The sequence below is a fragment of the Cetorhinus maximus genome, chromosome 6, assembly GCF_964194155.1.
Source record: "Cetorhinus maximus chromosome 6, sCetMax3.hap1.1, whole genome shotgun sequence".
NCBI classification, from domain to species: Eukaryota; Metazoa; Chordata; class Chondrichthyes; order Lamniformes; family Cetorhinidae; genus Cetorhinus; species Cetorhinus maximus.
In genome coordinates this window covers 121,799,650-121,823,248 of record NC_135884.1, presented here as the reverse complement: position 1 = coordinate 121,823,248, position 23,599 = coordinate 121,799,650, and the positions used below count along the sequence as shown (strand labels likewise).

At 40.1% G+C, this 23,599-nt stretch overlaps 1 protein-coding gene across 4 annotated transcripts in view; it reads left to right on the top strand.

The window, feature by feature from the left end:
• ankrd27 (ankyrin repeat domain 27 (VPS9 domain)) overlaps positions 1-23,353 on the top strand; it is a 100,639-nt gene extending 77,286 nt beyond the window's left edge. For 3 of the 4 annotated variants that reach the window (XM_078544403.1, XM_078544405.1, XM_078544404.1), the window contains exons 24-29: positions 3,073-3,192; positions 4,112-4,285; positions 8,066-8,180; positions 8,590-8,677; positions 11,124-11,196; positions 22,450-23,353. In XM_078544403.1, the coding sequence (XP_078400529.1) occupies positions 3,073-3,192; positions 4,112-4,285; positions 8,066-8,180; positions 8,590-8,677; positions 11,124-11,196; positions 22,450-22,788 (909 nt within the window). In that variant the 3' untranslated portion in view covers positions 22,789-23,353. The remainder of the gene's footprint in view (positions 1-3,072; positions 3,193-4,111; positions 4,286-8,065; positions 8,181-8,589; positions 8,678-11,123; positions 11,197-22,449) is intronic. The other variant, XR_013576933.1, reaches the window with a different exon arrangement.
• Positions 23,354-23,599: the final 246 nt, after the last annotated feature.

Below are 23,599 nucleotides of genomic sequence, written 5' to 3'. Positions count from 1 at the left end.
AGTCGGGGATCAAGGTTAGTGATGGATTTCTTTCAAACAGCGCTTCTGTCTGAATGAAAAGGGGTTTCTTGGGACTGGCTGGCCTGGAATTTGAAAAATTTTATCCCATCCTTGGAGGCTGTGGGCTCTGCTTGCTGAAGCTGGACTTCCAAGGGAAATTCAAGGAAGTCTTATACTGTAGTAAAACTTCCACTTTTTCGCTTCCAGGTTATTCTCTGGAGCTTTTTCTTTCTGGTGAATTTTCTCCGTCTGTAGTTTCAATTGGGAGTTTGTTTCAGTTCAGAATCTGTTGAAAGTGTCCTTTTCTTAGTTTTCCTGCATTTTTGAGAGGATAAGGGTTTTTGATCTGGACACTGCCATGAAGAATCGTGCTTTGGACACCTTGATGTACGCTTTGTAGTCTTGAGTGTATTAACAGCAAGTCTTTATTAACAACTCATATAATTATATACATATTTACAGTAGAGGGTACAAGTATGGAGCTGACTCCATCCTAGGTCTTTACACATCGCTGCCCATCTCGAGACTGACCCTGGCTCTGGGTCATGTGCCTTTTTACATCACTTTGTGGGCGGTACTGTACTCAGTCCCACATTAACCCTGTATGTACCAGACCCTACTACAGCAGCAAAAATAGATAGACCACCAAGACCTTTCCAAATTGACTATATAAAAATATGAAGTGAAATTAGCATAAAAGATGCTTCAATTTTAGTTATTAATCAATTCAAAGCAATTTGCAGATTTTCTCAATTGTTTTTTCTGACGTGTTGAGCAACTATTGATTTACTGTTCGTGTGGAATGCAACTGGTCAAGATTGAGTAAGGTAGTTTATTCGCTTTGAAAATAGTTATGCTGAATTCGGAGGAAATTTCATCCTTTTCATATCTTTTAAGGTATACCTGTGTTTATTCGTCCCTGCAGAAAATCAAATAAGTTGAGTAGAGTGCACATTACAAGAAATTAAAGGCCGTCTGGAAGGAATGGGCTGAAAGGCTGCTCCATGTTTATATGTTTATATTTAGTCACAGGCAATGTGCCCTTTATTTTTTTTTGGTGTGTGGGTGATTTATTTAAGTCCCTTTAAGTTATCATGCATGTATGGCCACACAAAAAAATGAAAGGGACCAACTTGTGCATGGCCTGCATGGGAACTTTTGGGTTGCAGCACAGTCGCACAGCTTAGTAGAAAATTTGGCCAAGTCATCTAGCTGGTGTCAGCCTTGGCTAAGTAATAGCACATTCATCACTGAGTTGGACAGTCATGGGTTCAAGCCCCACCCTGGGCTTAAGTACCATAATCTAGGCATTCACTTCAGTGCAGTGCTTGGGGAGCGCTGCCCTGTCAGAAGTGCAGTCTGTCAGATGAGAATTTAAACCAAGGCTACCTATTGGGGGAACTTGAATGAAAGCAAGATACTATTTGGAAGAATTCCCCTACTCTTCAATGTCCTGACCTATATTTATCCCTTAACCAACACATAAAGCAGATGATCTGGTTGTTTATTTTATTGTTGTTTATGAAACCTTGCTGTGTGCAAATTGGTTGTCATGATTCTGACATTACAGAAGTGACTACAGATCAAAAGTACTTAATTGGCTGTCAAGCACTTGTCCTGAGATGTCCTAAGGTTATGAAAGGTATTATACATGTTCTTTCCTTTTTGATTGACTCACTGCAAACTATATGGTTTCTTTTAGAAGAGAAATTAAGTACTGAGCTCATTAATAATGTATTGCGTCTCTTAGCTGGACAGATCTATATAATATTTATTGATTAAAAATGTGCTTTACTCGTGCTTTTTGTACATGTTCCTTTTGCAAAATACTTAAATCTAAATTTAGTTCACCAGAAATATCTACCCTTTTGCTCATAATTGACAAAAGGTTTCAATGAAAAATAACAATCTTGGGATTTTATAACTGTTTAGCATACATTAACCAGAACACTTTATGAGAGCCACTGTTGGGTTCTGAAAATAATTTTTTTTAGTTTAAATGTATAACCTTTAATTTCTAACAATGTATAAACATTACATTTTTACCTTCTGTTACAGTTCAAGCTTCAATGGTAACACTCTGGTCAATAAGCGTGACAAAATGCTAAGACTGAAGTCTGTGTTTTAGCACATTTTTTGTGTGTGCTTAACAATATTCACTGTTTAGTCAGTGATTGGAACTAGAAGTTTTGAAAATGAAAGAAAACTTTCCATTTTCAAATGATGGCATTCTTTTGCTATATTTTGCCACACATGTTATGTTCACTCCAAAACATAACATTCTAGAATTTAGAGCACAGCAGAGGGCAATTTGGTCCAGTATAGCTGTGCCAATGCTAGCTCTTCAACTTGAGTTATCTACTCTAATCACATTTCCCTTTCTATTCGATATTCTTAAATTCCCATCAAATTTGTTTTTGAACAATAAAGCATCTGCCTCAGTAGGTAATCTATTCAAAATTCCTTTGTGTGGAAAGAATTCTTCTTGCATTTCCTTTCATTCCTCTAATTCTAATATGGGAGTCTATACCCACTTATTACCAATCTGTAAACCTGTGGAAACGAATTTTCACGACTTACCCTCTCAAAATCATTCATTTTCAAAACTTCTGTTACATTCCACCTTGACCTTCTCTGTTCCAGTGGGAAAAAACCAACAACTTTGGAACCTGCTTCAAAATGATAACCTCTCTTGCCCAGTATTATTCCAATAAATCTGCTGTACCTTTTACCAATATTCTAATATCCCTTCTATAATGGGTTCCCCAGAACTGCATGTAATGCTCAATTTGTTGCCTAACCAATACTTAGTACAAATTTAGTATCACCTTCTTTCTCTTGTACTCAGTGATCTATATATGAAATTCAGTACACTGTTTGTATTTTATGGCCTATTCTAGCTGAACTCCCAATATTTAAAGACCTATGTCTTTGCAACCCTACGTATCTTTGTTCCTCTATTTTATTAAAGATCTTGCCTTTACAATATACTTCCTTGGAATGTTCTTTTTATTAAAATATAGAATTGTATTTAAGTAATTAAGAATGATAAAATATTGTTTTCTTAAACAGATAGTTAAATACTTGCTGAATTATAATGCAAAATTGAATAAGAAAGATTTGTATGGCAATACATCATTACTACATGCCTGTCTTCAAGGACATCTGGAAATTGCTGAGTTGTTGCTGGAGGTAGGAACACCATTTTGCCTGAAATGTGTTCTTTTTAAGTGTTGAGGTTGTTCTTCTAATGCTGTTAAACTCAGTTTTTTTAATGTGTATGGTTGAAAAATAATAGTTTTTGTACAGCTTGACTCAATTGGTAGCATTTGCCTCAGGTTAGAACATTGTAGGTCCAACCCTCACTCCATAGACTTCAGTGCACCATCTGGACTGACACATCCGTGCAGTACTGTCTTTCGGTGAGACGTTAAACCTGGGCCCCATTTATCCCTTCAGGAGGATGTAACCCATAGCACTATTTAAAGTAAGGCAGGGGTGTCCTTCTGGTTTCCTGGCTGACATTTACCTTTCAAGCAGCACCGCTAAAACATGTTACCTGATAATTTATTTCAGTACTGTTTATGGAACCTTGTTGTTCTCAAATTGGCTGCCAAGTTTCCCTACATTGACTGCGCTTAAAGTATTATTGGCTGTGAGGCTTTTGAGACATCTTCAGGATGTGAAAGGTGTTCTATAAATACAAGCTGGTCCTTTAGAACTATGTTGACTTGTTATGAGTGCAGGCACCCCTTTGTCCTCTCTTTGTACAACCCCCTTCCCATTGTCCACCTTTTGAATCTAGAAAGCATATGCAGCATGTTCTCAGCAACTTTTCATCACTTTTCCCATCCAATTATAACTTGCTGCTGTGTAAAGGTCAGAGAAATGTTTCAATTTGACACACAATGTCATGAATGCCATTGTTTTTAAAATAGTTGTTTATGGTACAGCAATATAGACACTGCACCAGCACTACTAGAAAAAAATAACTGAGGTCCTTGGCTGCATTTTTTTTACCTTGCTGTTTATGTATGGTATGTATATATGTATGTACTGTCCTGAGATTTGGCGAGTGTTTTTAATGTCTGCTTACTTTTGAAAATCTCAGCACGGTGCCTCTGTTAATCTTGCCAACAACCAAGGGAATACTGCTCTGCACGAGGCTGTAAAGGGAAAACATGGAGCTCTGGTGAATCTACTTTTGTTCAGTGGAGCATCAGTCAATTTGCGAAATAAACAACAGTGTACACCAGTAGATTGTGCTGAGGAAGTCTGTGGAAAGGTACAAGTTTGAAACTGACATTTTATTTCTAATGAATCATAGAATCATAAGGAAGGAGGCCATTCAAACCATCTTGCCCTTGCCATCTTTTAGATGGAGCTATCCAATTTGCCCCTCTCCCCTGCTCTTTCCCCAAAACCTTTCAAATGTTTCTTTTTCAAATGTACAATCAATTCCCTTTGGAAGTTACCATTGAATTTGTTTATGGGAAATGATTTATGATTTACAGGGTGTGTTGGAGGCAGGGTCACTGAATATTTTTAAGACAGAGGTAGATAGGTTCTTGACAACACAGGAGCCAAAAGTTATCTGGGGTTGGTGGAATGTGGAGTTGAGGCGAAAATCGGATCAGCCATGCTCTTACTGAGTGGCGGAGCATGCTCGAGGGGCCGAATTCATATGTAATAATAAAACTATTCAGAGGAACCATTGCCTGTGTATTCCTTTGACAAGCTTCAAGTACAGACAAACAATAAGTACCCTTTGCATTTTCAGATAGTGGTTAGTCCACGTTTAAAAAGGAATGTGGATGACAAGTTTCAGAAGGAATGTGGAGAAGAACTAGTTATATTCTAAGCCTTATTTTCTCTTCTCATCCAGTTATAATATTTTTTAAAAGATCTTGCATCTGCTTATAGTTTCTGCCTATGAAACCTTACTTGTCATATTTTTATCGCACTTTTAAATTCTAATGTCCACATGAACAATGGAAACTGGTGGTGTAAACTTGTGGTGCTGTGATTGCACCCTGCCGCCAGTACTGCCACAGTATTATCTCAATGTTGCACCTTCCAGCATGTCAGTCTGTACTGCAAAGAAACTTCTCTGTTCCAAGCGACTCTGCTTCCCAAATTGATGTATGTTTTGCTATTTATTTATATGAATTATCATTCAAAACAGGAAGATGTAAATGAAAAGACCAGACCAAAATCAGTTACTAATGCAAGGGGATCAGATGAAAACCAGTTATTGACTGATGGGGTAATATTTTGAATTATTTGTTGGAAATAGGAAGAAATAAATTTCATACTTCTATTAAATATTAGCAAAATCTATGCTAGTCCATTAATTTGATTTCATTGTTCATGACATTTTTCACTTTCTGTCCTTCCAAAGCAAAAATATTCTTCACACAATGTACACCATGTGTTGAATTTGGTCCAATTCTGGATTTTCTTTTCTAAACATACCGAAAAAATCAATTTTTATAAAAATTCCTCTCTCCTTGGGCTTGTCATTTGACATTATTTTCAGATTGAAAGGTTGCCAATGCAAAGTAGTTCACTAGCAAAAGTGCGCACACCTGAGAAATTGTACAGCCATAGTTTATTGGCTTTTGACTAAAGCTGGCTTGAAATTCAATTCTAAGAACAAATTAGAATTGGATAAGTGGCACTGGTCAGAGATTCAGCATCCATCAGTTTTTTTAAGAAAAAGGACAGATAACCTTTTTTTTAATATATATATATATATATATATATATATGAATCTTTGCAGCAAATCTCATTTGTAGATGTAATTTACTATTTACTCCATTTATGAAAATAAGTCCAGGCATTCTTTATTGCACATCTGGTTGTACCAAATTTAAATTGGATCTTGTATGTTGAATCATTAAATATGAATATTGCACTGCAGGGTTATTTTTCTGTTACACAGTGGTATTATACTATGCTGTCAGCAATTGGTAAATTGACTAATTTATTTTCCTTTTCATTTTATAGTGTTTGATAACTTAAAAATGTTTCAGGGGCCATAACAGAAACATTGCATATCATTGTGGTGTAGGCTAGGATTGAATTATTTATTGCCAATGCACTGCTAACCAAAGATTTTAGCTTTTAGGTTCCTATAAATGTTTTGTTTCGATAGTAAATCATTTTTGGCGTGCATCATGTAAGTACTGTTTCTAGGCAACTGGCAACCCATTTTAGTAATTGTTAATTAATTTAATCACTCAGTCTACCAGATTTAGATTTCAGTTTCCAGAATTTGAACATATAGCAGAACTGTCATTCTATTACAAGACTCCATTAAGAGAATTTCAGTTTGTGTGTTGTTCAGTATTTAAAGATTTCCATTTATGGCTGATGGGGCTCAATGTAGAGAAGTGTGAAGTTATCTATTTTACATACAAGAAAGACAAACAAATATTATCTCCCATATTCCTACTAAAAATTACCTTAGAATTTTATGTATACTACATGACATTGGTTACTAATTGGCTGGGAGTTGGAGATAAGAATGCGGGATAGGGGGAGTTGATGGTTAAAGGGAATGTTTCCTGGTGGGATATGAGATTGATGCTCACCCGGGAACTAAAGCCTAGTATCTAGGCACAAAAAATAATGAAAAGGGCTAATGGAATGTTGGCCTTCTAAGGAGAGGTTGGAATACAAAAGTGAGGATGTGATGCTTCATTTGTATATATTTGGCTTGATATTAAACTATTTGAAAATGCTCCTTTGAAGCATGCTGGGATGTTTTACTGTGTTAAAGGACCTACATAAATGCAAGTTATTGTTGATAAGGGTGAAATTATGAAGACAAGTTGCTTAATCTTGCATTCCCTTGTGCTTGAAAGGTTGAGGGGTGATCTAATCAAGGTCTTTAAAGTTGCAAAGGAATTTCATATGGGGCATCAGTCCCCCCGTTCCCCCCCCCCCCCCCCCAATCGGGGGGATGGGTGTGGGCGGGTTCCCGATTGGTGCCATTTTACGTGGGTGGGCCAATTAAGGCCTGCCCAGCGTGATGGCTGCTCGGATGTGTGCGAAAGAGCGCACAGATCTCTCTGAGGCAAAGTGCTGCCACGGGGAGATCGGTGGAAATTGTAAAAATTTTTGAAAGTGTACAAAAAAAATTCCTGACGTCCCCTCATGTGACACTGTAACATGAGCTGGGACATGTCAATTTCTTTTATTTCGACATTTTATAAACATTTTAAATCCCTCATGAAATCTCATCCCGCCCGTGGATGAGGTTTCATGTTTTTTCTGAAGGCCGCCTGGGCTCTTTGCCTGCCCGCCAGCCATAAGGTTGGACGGGCAGGTCCATTAATTGGCTTAATTACTTTTTTAAAGGCCTTAAGTGATTGTTGACTGTTTGGCATTCGGCTGCGTGCCCGCCGAACTGAAAATCTAAATGACGCGGGGTGACATCAGGGGGACATGCCCGATGTCGACCCCGCGTCATTTTACGCATCGGCGTCGGCCCTGCCCCCCACCCACTCGCCGACCAGAAGATGCAGCCCATGGTAGATTCAGATAAGCTATTTCCTTTGGTGGGAACATCCAGAACAAAGGGGCACAAACTTAGGCTATTTAAGCATGAAATTAGAAAGCACTTTCACGCAAAGGGTAGGGCAAACCTGGAAAACCCTTTCCCAAAAAGGCTGCGGGTGCTGGGCCGTTTGAAATTTTTGAGACTTGAGATTGATGGATTATTGTCAGGCAAGCGTATCAAAGGATATAGAGAAAAGATGGCAAATGGAGCTGAGGTACAAATCAGCCATGATCCACTTGAATGGTAGAGAGGCTGAATGATCTCCTCCTTGTTTCTATGTTCGTATGTGCTTCTTAGTCCATATCAATATTACAGTGCTGTAAAGCTATTTTTATACTGCCTGTGTCAGTATAAAGAATGTTGTTACAGGAGACAGATTTCTTGCATTTAAAATATGGCTAAATCCAGATTAAATGAAGATTGATTGATTGAATCTGAAGATTTGTACATAAGCAGAAGAAATTGCATATAATTTTGTTTTCTGCTTTACCTGCCCAGAATGTAGAGATTCTGAAAATCCTAGAAACAGCATTTACTCCAGTAACTGAAGAGGATGGTATATTCAGACTAAATGCTGCTCGGAAACCAATGCCTACTGATATCAAAATGAAATGTAAGAAGTTTATCTTGGTTTATCATTAAATTTACTTGATTTATCATTAAATAAATTGTTTTGGACTGCAACTTAATTTGTAAGATTTTCTTAAGCCCTTTGCTGGTTTGCTGATCTTACTGGAGTTGTGGTTTGGATCCTATATTTGACAGCAGTGTCCCTGGGTCAGGAATGGGAAAAATTGACCAAGGTTTCCACAGATGGAAGATCTTGTGTGTGGGCATCAGGTGAAGACAGAATTGGGCTTAGCTGTGACATCTCAAAGCTGAATAGCCACAGGGTGACTGCCACTTGTAGGGCTGTACTCCAATAAAGGAGTTGATGCCTTTAGGAAAGAGAAGAAAATTGAAAATGAAAATTATATTAGCCTGTTTCTTTTTTAGTACAAGCCATTTCCTTTGCTTTTCAGCTGATGCATTTGTTAAGAAGCTAGAAGCGATTGACGAACCCAACAGTATAAGGATCCAACTTGTGCAGTCTATTCATAAATTTAATAAGTAAGTAAAACTCTAATGTGGAGGAAATGCAGTTTCACAATGAGTGCAATTAACTGCTGCTGGCTGTTATCAATGCCAGATTTAATTCAGTTAGGTTACTTTTGATCTGTGTAATCTTTTGTAGAGAATGTTTTCTGGATTTTTCTGAAGTGGTAAAGCTTACAGTGAAGTGTACCTTTCAAATATGTGAAATTATCTAGGATGGGAATACTTAAACAGTGGGAATGAAGGGGTGCCTGCTTTTGAAGTCCAAACCAAATAGTTGCCAATTTTTGTAGGTTATTCCTGATTGGCTGGTTCATAAATGTATTCGTTGTATTGATTTTAGATTGTAACTTATATTTTGTAAGTTATAAGGAAGTTAACATTGTAATTATTTATAAGCTACATTACATTTAGAAGTCTTTAAAATGTATGCAATTCTCCATAACTTAGCACCAAATTTAGCAACGTGCCTAACTGCTCCTATTTCTGAAAAAGAATAGGGAGCTTAATTCTTACGTTTCCACTTCTGAACCAGCCAATTAGCACACAAAAACTAGGTATCACCTCGAACATGTCTTGAGCCTCAATTTATGCATCGCTGTGCAGCATAGTACCCCACATCTTAGATCACTTGCTGGAGTTTTGAATTTAATTCTTTAGAAGTACATCAGTGTTACTTTTACGTCACAGCATTGGCATTAACTTGGTAGCTTTTTGAGCAGATTTATGGTCTCAAATGTGCAGTATAAAACATGATGTGCACAATTGTACATAAAAATACCGAAAAGTCTGTTTGAAAGGTATAGTCTTATAATGGTAAGAATGTGCATCGGCAACAGTATAAAATACAACAGTGCAAAGGCACAGTAAAAATTTAAAATTTTGAAATTAAAACTAACTCTGATACACTGTATCATTATTCATATTTTGATGTGTTTATATTCTTTTTGACCATTGAAAGATTGTACCAGAATTTGGAAGCTGGTGAGCTATGCATATGTTTGAGCATGTATGTGTGAGAAACGCGGCATCTCCAACTTCACAATTGTGTGACTAAGCAGTGAAATCTGCTTCATACACAGTTGGGATAAATTTTCAGTTCTTCTGCAGAATATCGAGGTCACAGCTGAAACTTCTAAGTGGAGTCACAGAAAATCTGTATGTTCACATTGTTACAAATCACATTCTGTCAGCTGATACAGGCTGGCTTTGTCATGGTAAAATTTCTATTGTATGTTTCCTTGGGACTTAGTTCATGTAAGAGAACTGTGACTTAAAAGAAGCAGTATTGTCAGATGTATCCTGCTATTGGTTCTTCCTACCACAAAGCATATGGGGCTAAAAATTCATTCATTCAAAAAAAAGGTTAAGATTGTTTTGATATTCTTGGGTTATTGTAGGTGGATGATCATGAGCCCTCCATTGAGCAGAAATGGGCCGATAATGGTCCGAAAATCATAGTGCAGCAAATACCACTTTGTTCTCACTGCTATTTTTGACCGTTCCTGGTGACAGGTGGCCAGAGAGCTTGCCTGTTTTGGCAGGGGACTATTTTTAATATCGGGGTTTATGTCATTTGTGGGACCTAATACAATTTTCAAGTACCAAAGGGTGGGCATGTGTTACATATACTCCACCCATTGGTACCAGTGTTCAGTTGCCTAATCAGCTAATCAGGATCTGAGAAAATGTAGCTAAAAACCTTGGAACTCACTATGGCCCATCTGTGTCCCCCCAAGTCCTTTACTTCCAGCTTGACTCTGTGGAGGAGCTACTGGATTTTGTGACTACTCACTGGTTCAGCGCTCACAGCTATCCAGTCAACTGGAAATTACATCAATCCTGAAAATGGCTCGGGTTCTTGAGGACATTAGGCATTGCCCACCCAATGTCAGGACAAAGTGAAAATCACCTTTGAGATCTGATCATGTACCCTTTGTTGGATTCAAATTTTGAAAAGTATTTCTCAGTATATCTTGTTCTAATTAAGTAGTTATGTTACAAATATTCACTCTTCAAGTGGCCTGGTCACCTGCTTCTTGTGAAAGTTGAATCCAGCTGCACACAATATTACCAGTAATCTGAAATGCATAGGAGGGTTTTCCGTTCGATCCCTGGGTTCACTGCAGATTAGCTAGGTCTTTGAAAGGTAAATGCATATTTTGTGCTATAAGGTGCAAGCACTTGGTTGTATGAATGGTTTGCAACAATTAACCTGGTAAAATTATCTAGAGTAAAATCCAAAAATGAAGGAAGAGGAAAGGAGAAAAACATTAATTTAAAAAGTAAGTGTTCCGTTACTCAAGAAGCAAGAGGATGACAGTAAGATTAGTGTTACTGTAAGAATGAGATCAAATTGGATGGAGGGTCTTGTTTTTAAAAAAAATATCTGTCTTGTTTTGAATGCGACTGTGTTTCTTTAAGACTATTAAAGTTATTTTGGTTAAATGTTTGTCTGCAGATCCAAGAATTTAAGGAAGACTGTGACGAGGGATAAAAGCATCCCTAAATTTGATGAACACTTAATCCATCAGGTATGAAACCTAACGAGATTAACCTTATTGGATAATTATAAAAAAATCATTAAGTCATTTGATGCAAACTAATGAACTTCCACAATGTATAAATTTATGCTGTTAATGAATTCATAAAAAGTGTTGACAACACATAAATGGACCATCCACCCAATAGACACATGTTTGTGTTTATCATCCATGCGAGCCTCCTCCTACCCTCTTCATCTAGCCCCCTCAACCACTCTTCATGATAGAGTTCCACATTCTACCACCCTCTGGGTAAATAAGTTTCTTCTGAATTCCCTACTAAAATTATTGGTGAATATCTTATATTTATGTCCCCAAATAGAAATAGAGGCTTCTTCTCTATATCTACCTTATCAAACTCTTTCATAAGCTTGAAGACCCTTTTCCAATCACCCTCAGTCTTTATTGCAGAGAAAAGAGACTCAGCTTGTTCAATCTTTCCTGATAGGCATAACATCTTGGTTCTGGTATCATTCTATTAAATCTTTATTGCACCTTACCCAGTGCCTTGATATCCTTTTTAAAACATTGAGATCAGAACTGTTAATAATGCTCTAACCAAGATTTTAGACAAGTTTGACACAACTTCTCTGCTTTTCAATTCAATACCTCTAGCCACTGTCAACTAGATTGTAAATAGTATGGGGGCTATCACACAGTCTGATACTAGCCTGGGTTTTGAAGGCATTTGTTTCAAATCTCAAGACATTTTGCAGTCATATCATAAAGCAGTTGCAAGATTGTGATGAAGTTTTTTGGACACCCAAATCTTTGGAGCACAATCCACAGAGCCTTGCAATTTATTGGTCAGTTCAATGAGTAGAATGAAGAGTTCCTGGTGTTGTACTCAACATTTTTCTTGGATTTATCTGGCAACAAAGAGGTTCCACTGGAAGGTCTAAAGTCACAGTGTGTCTCTGGGAGGATTTCCTAGGCAATTCAGGAGAATGTGTATCAGGATTTCCTGTGCTATGGATATGAGGGAAATAAATAGTTTCCACAGCATGATTTACCTCCCTTTCTGAAGAGTGTTATAATTGTCACATCCCTGAAGTCTTTTTCCTCCCAAATCTGTAGGATGAGTGCATGGAGACTTGATGTGATCAAAAGCCCACCAGCTTTGAAGGCCTCAGCGGAATGCCATCAGGTTTTGTTGCTTTTCATCCATTTGATTGCTTGTTGCAGCTCTCCCATCGGTGGTGGTTCACCTATGGATCCTACCACAGGGTACTTGGGGATAGCCTGGAGAGTATAAGCTGCTGCTGTGGAATAATGGTTGCGTTGTTCCACAGTTGATGGATGGCATTGTCACCCTTAGAAGAGAAACACCATCCTTTGAGTGAAAGGCATTTTGCCCATTTGACCTTGGTCTATAGATGGCCTAGGTGGCTGCAAAAAAAACTTTGCATGCCATGATGCATATTGTTGGATCAACACTGGTTTCTCTTCTCAGCACATGTTTTTATTATGGAAGATAAAGAACAGAAAGTGCTGGAAAAACTCAGCAGGTCTGGCAGCATCTGTGGAGAGAGAAAGAGAGTTAACGTTTTGAGTCTGTATGACTCTTCAGAGCAACTCTGAAGAAGAGTCATACGGACTCAAAACGTTAACTCTGTCTTTCTCTCCACAGATGCTGCCAGACCTGCTGAGTTGTTCCAGCATTTTCTGTTTTTATTTCAGATTTCCAGCATCTGCAATATTTTGTTTTTATTATTTATTTTTCAGCCTTGAACTGTTAGAATGCTACCTTCTTGACTTGAGGCATTAAAGTCTCCTAGAAGGATGATCTTTTCTCCTTTTGGGGTGGCAATGAGGACTTCATCAAAGTCAGAATAGAATTCTTCCTTTTTTATTCATTCACGGGATGTGGGCTTCGTTGGCTGGGCCAACATTTATTGCCCATCTCTAGTTGCCCTTGAGAAGGTGGTGGTGAGCTGCCTCCCTGAACTACTGCAGTCCATGTATTGCAGGTACACCCTCAGTGCTGTTAGGAAGGGAGTTCCAGGATTTTGACCCAGTGACAGTGAAGAAACGGCCATATATTTCCAAGTCAGGATGGTGAGTGACTTGGAGGGGAACTTCCAGGTGGTGGTGTTCCCATCTATCTGCTGCCCTTGTCCTTCTAGATGGTAATGGTCGTGGGTTTGGAAGGTGCTGTCAAAGGAGCCTTGGTGAATTCCTGCAATGCACCTTGTAGATGGTACACACTGCTGCTACTATGCGTCGGTGGTGGAGGGTGTGACTGTTTGTTTGTGGGTGTGGTGCCAATCAAGCGGGCTGCTTTGTCCTGGATGGTGTCAAGCTTCTTGAGTGTTGTGGGAGCTGCACTCATCCAGGCAAGTGGGGAGTATTCCATCTCACTCCTGACTTGTGCCTTGTAGATTGTGGACAGGCTTTGGGGAGTCAGGAGGTGGGTTTTATTCGTCACACGGTTCCTAGCCTCTGACCTGCTCTTGTAGCCACAGTATTTATATGGCTAGTCTAGTTCAGTCTCTGGTCAATGGTGACCCCCAGGATATTGATAGTGGGGGATTCAGTGATGATAATGCCATTCAACATCAAGGGGCGATGGTTGGATTCTTTCTTGTTGGAGATGGTCATTGCCTGACACTTGTGTGATGCGAATGTTACTTGCCATTTGTCAGCTCAAGCCAGGATATTGTCCAGGTCTTGCTGCATTTGGACATGGACTACTTCAGTATCTGAGAAGTCGTGAATGGTGCTGAACATCATGCAATCGCCAGCAAACACCCCCACTTCTGACCTTATGATGGAAGGAAGGTCATTGATGAAGCAGCTGAAGATGGTTGGGCTGAGGACATTACCCTGAGGAACTTCTGTAGTGATGTCCTGGAGCTGAGATGACTGACCTCCAACAACCACAACCATCTTCCTTTGTGCTAGGTATGACTCCAACCAGCGGAGAGTTTTCCCCCTGATTCCCATTGACTCCAGTTTTGCTAAGGCTCCTTGATGCCACACTCTGTCAAATGTGGCTTTGATGTCAAGGGCAGTCACTCTCACCTCACCTCGGGCGTTCAACTCTTTTGTCCATGTTTGAACCAAGGCTGTAATGAGGTCAGGAGCTGAGTGGCCCTGGCGGAACCCAAACTGGGCGTCAGTGAGCAGGTTATTACTAAGCAAGTGCTGATTGATAGCACTGTTGATAACCTCTTCCATTACTTTACTGATGATGGAGAATGGGCGGTAATTGGCTGGGTCGGATTTGTCCTGTTTTTTGTGTACAAGACATACCTGGGCAGTATAGCCGGTTAGATGCCAGTGTTGTAGCTGTACTGGAAAAGCTTGGCTGGGGGCGTGGCAAATTCTGGAGCACAGGTCCTCAGTACTATTGCCAGAATATTGTCAGGGCCCATATCCTTTGCAGTATCTAGTGCCTTCAGCCGTTTCTTGATATCACGTGGAGTGAATCAAATTGGCTGAAGACTGGCATCTGTGATGCTGAGGACCTCCGGAGGAGGCCAAGATGGATCATCCACTCAGCACTTCTGGCTGTAGATTGTACTAAATGCTTCAGCCTTCTCTTTTGCACTGATGTGCTGGACTCCTCCATCATTGAGGATGTGGATATTTATGGAGCCTCCTCCTCCAGCGAATTGTTTAATTGTCCACCATCATTCGCGCCTGGATGTGGCAGTACTGCAGAGCTTAGATCTGATCCATTTGTTGTGGGATTGCTTAGCTCTGTCTATCACATGCTGCTTATGCTGTTTGGCATGCAAGTAGTTCTGTGTTATAGCTTCATCAGTTTGATGCCTCATTTTTAGGTATGCCTGGCGCTGCTCCTGACATGCTCTCCTGCACTCTTCATTGAACCAGGGTTGATCCCTCTGGCTTGATGGTAATGGTAGAGTGGGGGATATGCTGGGTCATGAGGTTACAGATTGTGGTTGTACACAATTTTGCTGCCGCTGATAGCTCACAGCGCCTCATGGATGCCCTGTCTTGAGTTGCTAGATCTGTTTGAAATCTATCCCATTTAGTATGATGGTAGTGCCACACAACACGATGGAGGGTATCCTCAATGTGGAGGTGGGACTTCGTCTCCACAATGATTGTGCGGTGGTCACTCCTACCAATACTGTCATGGACAGATGCATCTGCAGCAAGCAGGTTGGAGAGGATGAGGTCAAGTATGTTTTTCCCTCTTGTTGGTTCCCTCACCAACTACTGCAGACCTAGTCCAGCAGCTATGTCATTTTGGACTTGGCCAGCTTGGTCAGTAGTGGTGCTACCGAGCCACTCTTGGTGATGGACATTGAAGTCCCCCACCTAGAGTACATTCTGCGCCCTTGTCATCCTTGGTGCTTCCTCCATGTGGTGTTCAACATGGAGGAGCACTGATTCATCAACTGAGGGAGGGCAGTACATGGTAATCAGCAGGAGGTTTCCTTGCCCACATTTGACCCAATGGCATGAGACTTCATGGGGTCCAGAGTCGATGTTGAGGACTCCCAGGGCAACTCCCTCCTGACTGTATACCACTGTGCTGCCACCTCTGCTTAGCCTGTCCTGCTGGTGGGACAGGACATACGCAGGAATGGTGATGGCGGTGTCTGGGATATTATCTGTAAGGTATGATTCCGTGAGGATGATGATGTCAGGCTGTTGCTTTACTAGTCTGTGAGACACCTCTCCCAGTTTTGGCACTAGACTCCAGATGTTAGTAAGGAGGACTTTGCAGGGTCGACAGGGCCGAGATTGCCATTGTCGTTTCCGGCACCTGGGTTGATGTCAGGTGGTCCGTCCAGTTTCATTCTTTTTTTTTTTCCTCAGAGTCAAGGGTCGGAGTATAAGCACTGATGATGGTGACATATTGGTTATGGCTGAGTTGTAGGGGAAGTTACAGAATCTCAGAATTGTTATAGCACAGAAGGGGGCCATTTGGCCCATTGTATCTGTGCCGGCTCTCCGAATGAGCAATTCACATAGTGCCATACCCCATCATCTCCCCATAATCTTGCGCATTCTTCCTTTTCATATAATATTCAAGAGTAAATTGAATTGCTTTGATTGAAACTGCCTCCACACCACCCCCTCAGGCAGAGCATTCCAGATCTTAACCACTCACTGCCTCAAAAGGTTTCTCCATATGTCTCCATTGGGGGGGGGTGTGTGTGTGTGTGTGTGTGTGTGTGTATGTAAAAACAAGTCACTCATTGGTTATCGGCAATATGATTTTAACATTAAAACATCAAAAAAGTATTTTTTTAAACTCTTGCCAATCTTCCTATGAAGCACAAATAAAGCTTGTTTCTGTTGGTGTCTGTATTTTTCAAGAGGACTTTCTATAACAATGTGTGCCTTATATTTAATTTATAAATGTGCTTAAGGAATGTTACTGTTCAGATAAACACACAATTATTCAAAAATAAACTTTCTTGGAAAAATTTGGAATTTAACATTTTTATTTTCCCCCTTCTGATCAGGCTTTTAAGGATAGACAATGAATGCTGCAAGTCTAACCTATTCATAGGAACTCTTGTTTCACAATTCGGGTCTCTTGGATGCAATATTTGGTGGCACTGTTTTAGCCAGGTTAAGCTTAAATGACTTGAAATAGGCTAATAATCCCTTGCATTACACCACATATTTTGTGTATTGTAAGACTAAAGTCTAACCCTCTATCTTGTATTTCTTCTGAATTAGATTGTCAGATACTTTACATGTAATCTCCTTAACTGATGTTTAGAGACATGTACAAACATATCCAGCAAAAGACTGCAAAATGTAATGAGTATAGAGATGTCCCTATAGCTGTTTCCAGATTTCGCATTTTTGCTGTTTAAAGAACTGTCTATGCTTTGAAGAAATGGATATGACTGAACAGGCTTCAGATGGAGGTGTTCTGGCCATATTGATGAAGTAAAGGAAAGTTATAAAGCATTTGCAAAAGGAACCAGAGGACTTATAAGGACTTATGTCCTAGAATTTCTACAAGAACTTTTTGATAATATTTAGTTATTATAGGAATTTTTTAGTTTTAATTTTAAATACATAATAGAAATCTAATTACATTTTCATTTTCACAAGCTTGCAATATCCATCAAACAAAAATAGTTCACCTTGATTGACTCTAATCAGTCATGACTGCTTAATTTTCTGCATGCTGTTGCCAAGTGTTCTGATCATGTAGCCATTTTCAAATAACTTTCAAATTATGAAGATATGTATCACGAGGCCTAACCAAGGATAAGATTAAATGGCATCAGGAGTCAAAACAAATAAACCCATTGAAAGAGCTTTTTTGTAAGGGAAATATTTAGAAGTCTGCAAAACACTAACATTTATGCAGTCCACCATTTAGTTTCTATTGCCTCTCCTCATCCCTTCCTACCACAATGCAACATTTTGCACTTCTCTGCATTAAATTGCATCTGCCATGTGTCTGCCTGTTTCATCATTCTTGGTTCCTATGAACATATGAATTAGGAGTAGGCCATTCGGCCCTTCAAGCCTGCTCTGCCATTCAGTAAGATCTTGGCTGATCTGATTTCAACCTCAACTCCACATTCCTGTCTACCCCTGATCACCTTTCACAGCCCTACTTATCAAGGATCTATCTACCTCCGCCTTTAAAAATATTCAAGAACTTTTTTCCTCAAAAGGTGATGGAAGCAGAGTTTGAAAGACTCACGTGGCCCTCAGAAAAAATTTCTCCTGCCCTCTGTCGTAAATGAGTGACCCCTTATTTTTAAAAAATGGCCCCTAGGTACTAGATTCTTCCACAAAAGGAAACATCCTCTCCACATCCACCTTGTCAAGACCCTTCAGGATCTTTTATGTTTCAATCAAATCACCTCTTATTCTTCTAAACTCCAGTGGATACAAGCAAAGTCTGTCGAGCCTTTCCTCATAAGACAACCCGTCCGTTCCAGGTGTTAGTATAATAAACCCTCTCTGAACTACTTCCAACGCATTTACATCCTTCCTTAAATAAAGAGTCCAATACTGTACTCCATATGTGGTCCCACCAATGCTGAGTCGGTGGAATTTTGTGTACCTGCCCGCCGCTGTCATCTTCCAGTCCTGCCGTAAGTCAATGGACTTCTGGCTGGGGCACCGTCTCACCCGCGGCAGGTCCTGAATATCCTGGCCAATAACTGAAGCATAACCTTCTCACTTTTGTATTCAATCCCCCTGGCAATAAATGACAATATTCTATTAGCTTTCCTAATTACTTGTTGTACCTGCATACTAGCCTTTTGCGATTCATGCACTAGGGACACCTAGATCCCTCTGCATCTCAGAGCTCTGCAATCTCTCACCATTTACATAATATGCTTCTTTATTTTTCTTGCTTAAGTGGACAATTTCACTTTTTCCCACATTATACTCCATTTGCCAGGTCTTTGCCCATTCACTTAATCTATCTATATTCCTTTGTTGCCTTTCACATCTTACTATCCTACCTATCTTTGTGTCATCAGCAAATTTAGCAACCATATCTTTGATCCAAGTCATTTATATAAATTGTAAAAAATGTTGGGGCCCCAGCACTGATCCCTGTGTCACACCGCTCTTTACACCGCTACATTCTCCTCTCAGTTCACATTGCTTCCAAACTTCATATCATCTGCAAATTTTGAAATTGTGCCCTCTACACCAAGGTCAAGGTCATTAATATACATCAGGAAGAGCTGAGATCCCAATGCTGACCGCTGGGCAACTCCACTATAAACTTTCCTCAAGTCTGAAAAACATCCATTAACCATTACTCTCTGTTTCCTGTCACTCAGCCAATTTAGAATCCGTGTTGCTACGGACCTTTTGTTCCATGAGCTATAACTTTGTTCACAAGTCTGTTGTGCAACACTCTATCAAATGCCTTTTGGAAGTCCATGTGCACCACCTCAACAGTATTACCCTCATTAACCCTCGCTGTTACCTCTTCAACCTAAACCTTACGATACAATGATCACTGTCCCCTAAATGTTCTACTGACAACTGATCCGCTCAACACACCTCATTCCAAAGAATCAGGTCCAGTAGTGCCGCCTTTCTGGAACTGGAAACATACTGCTGTAGAAAACTTTTCTGAACACATTCTAGAAACTCTTGCCCCTCTCTGCCCTTTTACACTATTACTATCCCAGTCTATATTTGGATAATTGCAGTCCCCCAATATAACTATCCCAGAATTCTTGCACCTCTCTAATTTCCTTGCAAATTTGTTCCTCTAAATCTTTCCCACTAGTTGGCGGCCTATAGATTACACCGAGAAATGTAATTGCACCTTTTCTGTCTCTTGGTTCTACTCAAATAGATTCTGTCCTCAATCCCTCTGGGACGTCCTCCATCTCCAACACTGCAATGCTCTCCTTTATCAAAATTGCGCCCCCCCCCCACCCCCCTCTTTTCTTCCTTTCCTATCTTTCCTGAACACCCTATATCCAGGAATATTTAGTACCCAATCTTGCCCTTCTTGAGCCAGGTCTCTGATATAGCCACAACATCATCTTTCTGCATGTCAGTCTGTGCCTGTACCTCGATAAATGCAAAATATTGTGGATGCTGGAAATCTGAAACAAAAACAGAAAATGTTGGAAAAACTCAGCAAGTCTGACAGCATCTGTGAAGAGAGAAACAGAGTTGACGTTTCGACTCTGTATGGCTCTACATCAGAGCCTGTACCTATCTGTACCTTGCCAATCTTATTTACCATTCCCCATGCATTCACATACATGCATAGTAATTCTCATTTAGACTTTATTACTTACTCCCTTAATCTGAACCCACCTAATAACTTACATTTCTTACTCTAATGTTTTCTATCTTTCCCTGTATCCTGTGCACCCTGGTATTCTTCCGATATTACCTCCTGGTTGCTACACCCCTGCCAAGTTAATTTAAACTCTCCCCAACATCACTAGCTAATCACCCATCACAAGCAAGGAACTCAGTCCCAGGTCTATTTAGGTGCAACTCATCTGGCTTGTACAAGTCCCACCTCCCCTAGAGCTGGTCCCAATGTCCCATGAATCAAAAGCCCTCCCTCCTGCAACATCCTTCCAGCCACACATTCATCTGCTTTATCCACCGATTTCCTATACTCACTTGGTACTGGGAGTAACGCAGAGATGACTACTTTTGAGGCTAATTTCCTACCTAGCTCCCTAAATTCTGACTGCAGGACCACATCCCTCTTGCTACCTATGTCGGTGATATCAATGTGGACACGACTGCTGGCTGTTCACCCTCCTCCTTGGGGTGCTCTGAAGCCGCTCAGTGACATCCATGACTCTAGCACCAGGGAGGTAACATACCATCCTGGATTCGCATCTGTGGCCTATCAAATCTATCACTATTGCTCTTGCAGTCTTCTTTGTGCCCCCTTGTACAGCTGAGCCACCCCTATATCATGAGTCTTTCATGGATGCACTTCCAGAACTCCCCAATTGCATCAAAGATCCTATTCTGGATGGCAAAACCAACTCCATGGATACAAGGGATGCTGTCAGCCTTTTCTTTCCAATAGAAGGTGTACCCCCTGCTTGTTCCTTCAGCTCCCAGGAAAGTGGGTCTCACTGAGGGTGACAAAATCAATTTGAAGTTTTGATAGCTCATGTGGTAAGATTGTAGTTGTTCTTCTCCAGAGAGTCACTGTTGAGATTATCCATGAGTGTTCTAACATTCCAAGTTGCAAAATTTAAAGTTTTCTTTCTTTGACCACAAAGATGATGATCCCGCAGAGTGTGGTGCCCCAGCCAAGAGAAAGTGGGACAGCCTATTTTTAGGGTACCTTTCTAGGCCCTTCCCCAATTGAAGTAAGCAGAGAGTGTTCTGAAGAGGACTGCTCAGCCATAGATGCTGCTGCCAAAGATACCTCATCAAAGATTAACTTCCCTCTGGTGAGAGTGTTAAATACCGCCTCGATAGAAAACTCTATAACCTCCGTGCCAAAACTAAACTAGCCACCAAAGACAAGCATGATCTACAGTTTGCAGATGACTGTAGTGTCGTTGCCTACTCTGCACCAGATTTGTAAGCCATTCTTGATCTCTTCAATTCTGCACACGAGAAACTCGGTCTGTCCCTGAATGTTGCCAAAACAAAACTCACATCACCCCATACCTGGTCAGCCAAATATTCCACCTTCCATATATGTTGAAGGAGAGATTCTGGACTCTGGAAATGTTTCATACCTTGGCAGCCACACCTCTCAAAGGCCAACATTGATGAAGAGATCCAACATCAGATCAGCTGTGCCAGCTCAATTTTCTACAAACTATGGCAGCAAGTGTTTGCCAACAAGGACTCCCGCAAGTCAGCAAAATTACTCGTGTACAGAGCAGTTGTTGTCACCATGCTTCTGTACTGCAGTGAGACCTGGACTGTGTATCAATGACACAAGAGCACTAGAGAAATTCCGTCAGCAATGCCTCCACTACCTCTGGATTCAATGGGAGGACCATTGAATAAACGCTCATGTCCTTCTTGAAGCCAACTCCGCAAGCATTGAGGCAAAACTGCAAAATCAACGTTGATGGACTGGACACCCTGCCTGAATGGCTGAAAAGCATCTCCCCCCACCACCAGGTCCGGTTTTCTCAACTCTCAAATGGCCAGCGTTCCAGGGGAGGACAAAGGGAAAGCTTCAAAGACACTTGAGCTCTCCTTGAAGAGCGGCAGCATTGACATTAATGACTGGGAGGACCTGCTACTAATCGTTCAAAATGGTGACAACTTGTCCATCAAGCTGCATCACACTTTGAGTGACAATGTCTTAATGATGAGGCAGAGCTGCGGCAGAGGAAAGAAAAGGAAGCAAATCCTGCACTCCAGATCCCACTAACTTGTGGGATATCCTGCCCTATGTGCTCAAAGATCTGCGGCTCAAGAAACTGCCTATTCAGTCACAGGAAGACCCATGGCAGAAATCTGCGACCCTGAATAGATGTCATCCTCCAAAATAAGCCCAGTTCTTTGTTTGCCTTTTTTGTGGCCTTATTAAGCTCCATTGCTACTTTTAATGATATGTATCTGTACCTCAATCCCTATGTTTGTCTACCCCATTTAGACATTTATTGTCTAAGGAATATGTGGTCTCCTTATTCTTCCTTCAAAGTGTACCACCTCACACTTGATCTGTATTGAAGCTCATTTGCCAATTTCGTACCTATTCTGCAAGTTAATAATGCCGTCCTTTATTTGTTTTAAGTTAATAGCCTGACTAATTTATATACATTTGCATTGATTTTTTTTTCTTGTTTGGCCTGACAGTTGGCAATCAAGACTTTTGACAAAAGAAAATTGAAACAAACTGAAACAAAGGACCACAGTGCACCATCATTTTTTAATTCTGAAGTTGGCCTTGAAACTGAAAAAGAAATGCTAATCGCAGCAAACGATATCAAGACTGATTATCCAGGCAAGAGATGCTCAGATTTTACAAACTGTTTACCCAATAAATTGAACGATGTAAATGGCAATACAGAATTTGCGGGGAAGATTGGAGAAGTTTGCAATCATTCACAAAATTCACGAGATTTTGAAACAGCTAGTGCTGCACAAGTGGGCAACCACAAAAATATCAATTTGTTTGGAACCAAAAAATGTTAGTACACAAGTTGCTTAAAAAAAAGACAGCCTCCAAGAAGGTACCTAACATTCAATATGTACACAAAAAGGACTGCAATTCTTGGTACCTACTTGAACCGGAGAACTGATCTGCTAAAATTGAAATCTTGGATAAAAATCATCACTAAGTTCAAGTAAAAAGAACATATCCACTGTGAGGTCACAAAGGGGAAAGCACTTAAGACCATATAGATGAATCTATTGCAGTAGCAATATTTTACTTTGCACTTATATAGGGAAATGGAGCTTTGTCCATGAGCTACTTTAGTCATGCATTCTGTATTTTGTGTGTGTGTATGTAAAAACAAGTCACTCATTGGTTATCGGCAATATGATTTTAACATTAAAACATCAAAAAAGTATTTTTTTAAACTCTTGCCAATCTTCCTATGAAGCACAAATAAAGCTTGTTTCTGTTGGTGTCTGTATTTTTCAAGAGGACTTTCTATAACAATGTGTGCCTTATATTTAATTTATAAATGTGCTTAAGGAATGTTACTGTTCAGATAAACACACAATTATTCAAAAATAAACTTTCTTGGAAAAATTTGGAATTTAACATTTTTATTTTCCCCCTTCTGATCAGGCTTTTAAGGATAGACAATGAATGCTGCAAGTCTAACCTACTCATAGGAACTCTTGTTTCACAATTCAGATCTCTTGGATGCAATATTTGGTGGCACTGTTTTAGCCAGGTTAAGCTTAAATGACTTGAAATAGGCTAATAATCCCTTGCATTACACCACATATTTTGTGTATTGTAAGACTAAAGTCTAACCCTATATCTTGTATT